This window comes from Buceros rhinoceros, unplaced genomic scaffold (assembly GCF_000710305.1).
Source record: "Buceros rhinoceros silvestris isolate BGI_N320 unplaced genomic scaffold, ASM71030v1 scaffold30562, whole genome shotgun sequence".
In the NCBI taxonomy this organism is placed as follows: Eukaryota; Metazoa; Chordata; class Aves; order Bucerotiformes; family Bucerotidae; genus Buceros; species Buceros rhinoceros.
The window spans coordinates 5,585-7,574 of NW_010398890.1; the positions used below are offsets into that span (position 1 = coordinate 5,585).

General features: G+C 50.5%; 1 protein-coding gene across 5 annotated transcripts in view; it reads left to right on the forward strand.

Annotated features, from left to right (window-relative positions):
• Positions 1-1,770: 1,770 nt before the first annotated feature.
• WHSC1L1 (Wolf-Hirschhorn syndrome candidate 1-like 1) overlaps positions 1,771-1,990 on the forward strand; it is a 27,816-nt gene continuing 27,596 nt past the window's right edge. For all 5 annotated transcript variants that reach the window (XM_010131273.1, XM_010131275.1, XM_010131274.1 and 2 more), the window contains exon 1: positions 1,771-1,988. In XM_010131273.1, coding sequence (XP_010129575.1) covers positions 1,771-1,988 — 218 coding nt within the window. The remainder of the gene's footprint in view (positions 1,989-1,990) is intronic.

Genomic DNA, 1,990 nt, shown 5'->3' on the forward strand with positions numbered 1-1,990 from the left:
CGGTTGTTTACCCTGCAGTTTGGCAGATGTGAAGTGAGTTGGTAAATAGTACAAACAGTCCGACTTCCTCTTCCTGGAATGGGTGGAGGTTCTGGGTAGCGACCTTGGAGCAGACCTGCTGGCTCCACGTGCTGCCCCTTGGATGTGCTGTCCCCAGGACAGCAGCATTTTGGTGTGGTTTGGCTCATGGGTGGAGCGCTGCTGGAGAGAAGGGCTGGGTTTGCAGCCACCAGATGTCCAAGTTACTGTGATTAGTGAATTCTGCTGCACAGCGTTGTGCTATTAAGTCGTTTCCCTCAGTCACTTAATTACAGGGACCAATGTGCACCTAGTCGATTGCATGGGGCAGTAAAAATGGGTATAAACATCAGTATGATCTGAGGCCACAAAATGTGGCAAAATTCTGGTCAAGTTCTTGTGGTTGTAATTTCGGTTTGGTTTTGCAGTCTCAGCGGAGGGAAGTGGTGCTGGCGTTCTGAAAACTCTCAGATAAGGTATTGCGATGCGTTGCCCTGGGAGGGTGAGAGCTGAATGTGGGCAGGTTCCTCCTGTGAGGAGTGTCTGTGGGATGTGTCAGCGGCGTTCCGAACCCTGACCAAAGGGCCACAGTCACCCTCTTCGGGGCCTGTGCAGAGACAGGTCGATAACACCAAGCGGTGTTTGCTTTGGACGGGCTGAACTGACCTTGTGTATCTCACCTGGAGTTCAGGTCACTGTATGTTTTGTGTTGAACAGTGAGATTATTTAGGTGAGTGCAAAAGCCTTCTCAGAGCCTTCAGCTGAGTTGTGGAAATCTGACTTGGATTTAGTCTGATTTCTGGTGCTTTAATATGCAATGGAAAACGGCAAGTGAGTGTGACAGCTTTCTCCGCTGTAATCTGGTTCTGTGAATAACCTCAGCTTTTGAGACCTTTCGATGCTGAGGCTGGTTTTCTATCCCTCGGAACCACGCGGTGTTTAAGCCCTAAGTGTTTAATATTAAAAGAAGGCATCGGGGTGGGAGTGAGGAGAAAAGCCCTCCTCACTCGGCTCTGAGAGCCAGGGGGTGCAAACTCTGCGCTGCTCTTCTGGTCAGGGAGGAGGCTGGGAAAGCCCAGCTGAGGCTGGCGCAGTATGAACTGGTTTTCCCAGCAGCTGAGGTGGAATGACCTGTGTGCTTTAATTGTGCCATTGTTCCCAAAAGCCTGCGTCTCAGGTCTCCTGCAGCCTAAGGGCTGCTCACCTGGCTTGAACTTTGGCAAGGAGGTGGTGAGGCAGAGCAGAGGCTTCTCTCTTGAGTGGTCTCACTGTGTTTTTTCTGGCTTGCTCAATTTGCAGTGACTGTGGTGTCAGGAGAACTTGGTATCTCCTGTGTGCTTGAGGGTCAAAGCCTGCTGTCCTCCTTCTTTGTGATACAAACTAGGAGGGCTAGAGAGTGCTTGGAGTTTTAGCACCATTATTGGATGGTGGGATCATAGTTTTTAAGCACCTGTAGGTGCTTACAACATTTCTTTAAATGTCCTGGAAAAGAGTAAAGTGGTGGTATAAAAAAGCTGTTCTGCAGCAATGTGTAAAAAGCCCTTGGTAAAGGTTCAGTAACACCCGGCCTCTGTCGGTGCTGAGAGGGGGGCTGCTGAATGGAGGGGGGAGCTGGTTGCTAGATCTCTTTTTTCCCAACAATTTAATTTGCTTAATTACTGTCTTTTGATTCACACTGACTTCCTATTTCCTTTTCCCCCACCTTTAGGCCCTATGAGAAGAAGGGAAAGCTAAGGATGCTGGAGCAGAACAATGGATTTCTCTTTCTCTTTCATGCAAGGGATCATGGGAAACACAATTCAGCAACCACCTCAGCTCATTGACTCCGCCAACATCCGCCAAGAGGATGCCTTCGAGGCCAGCAGCGACATCGCTGAAGATGGTGGACGGATGCCGTACGAGGCGGCCCTGCAGCAAGGCTTCCCGTACCCGCCACCCGCTGCAGAGGACCTCCCCCCCATTGCCAACGGCT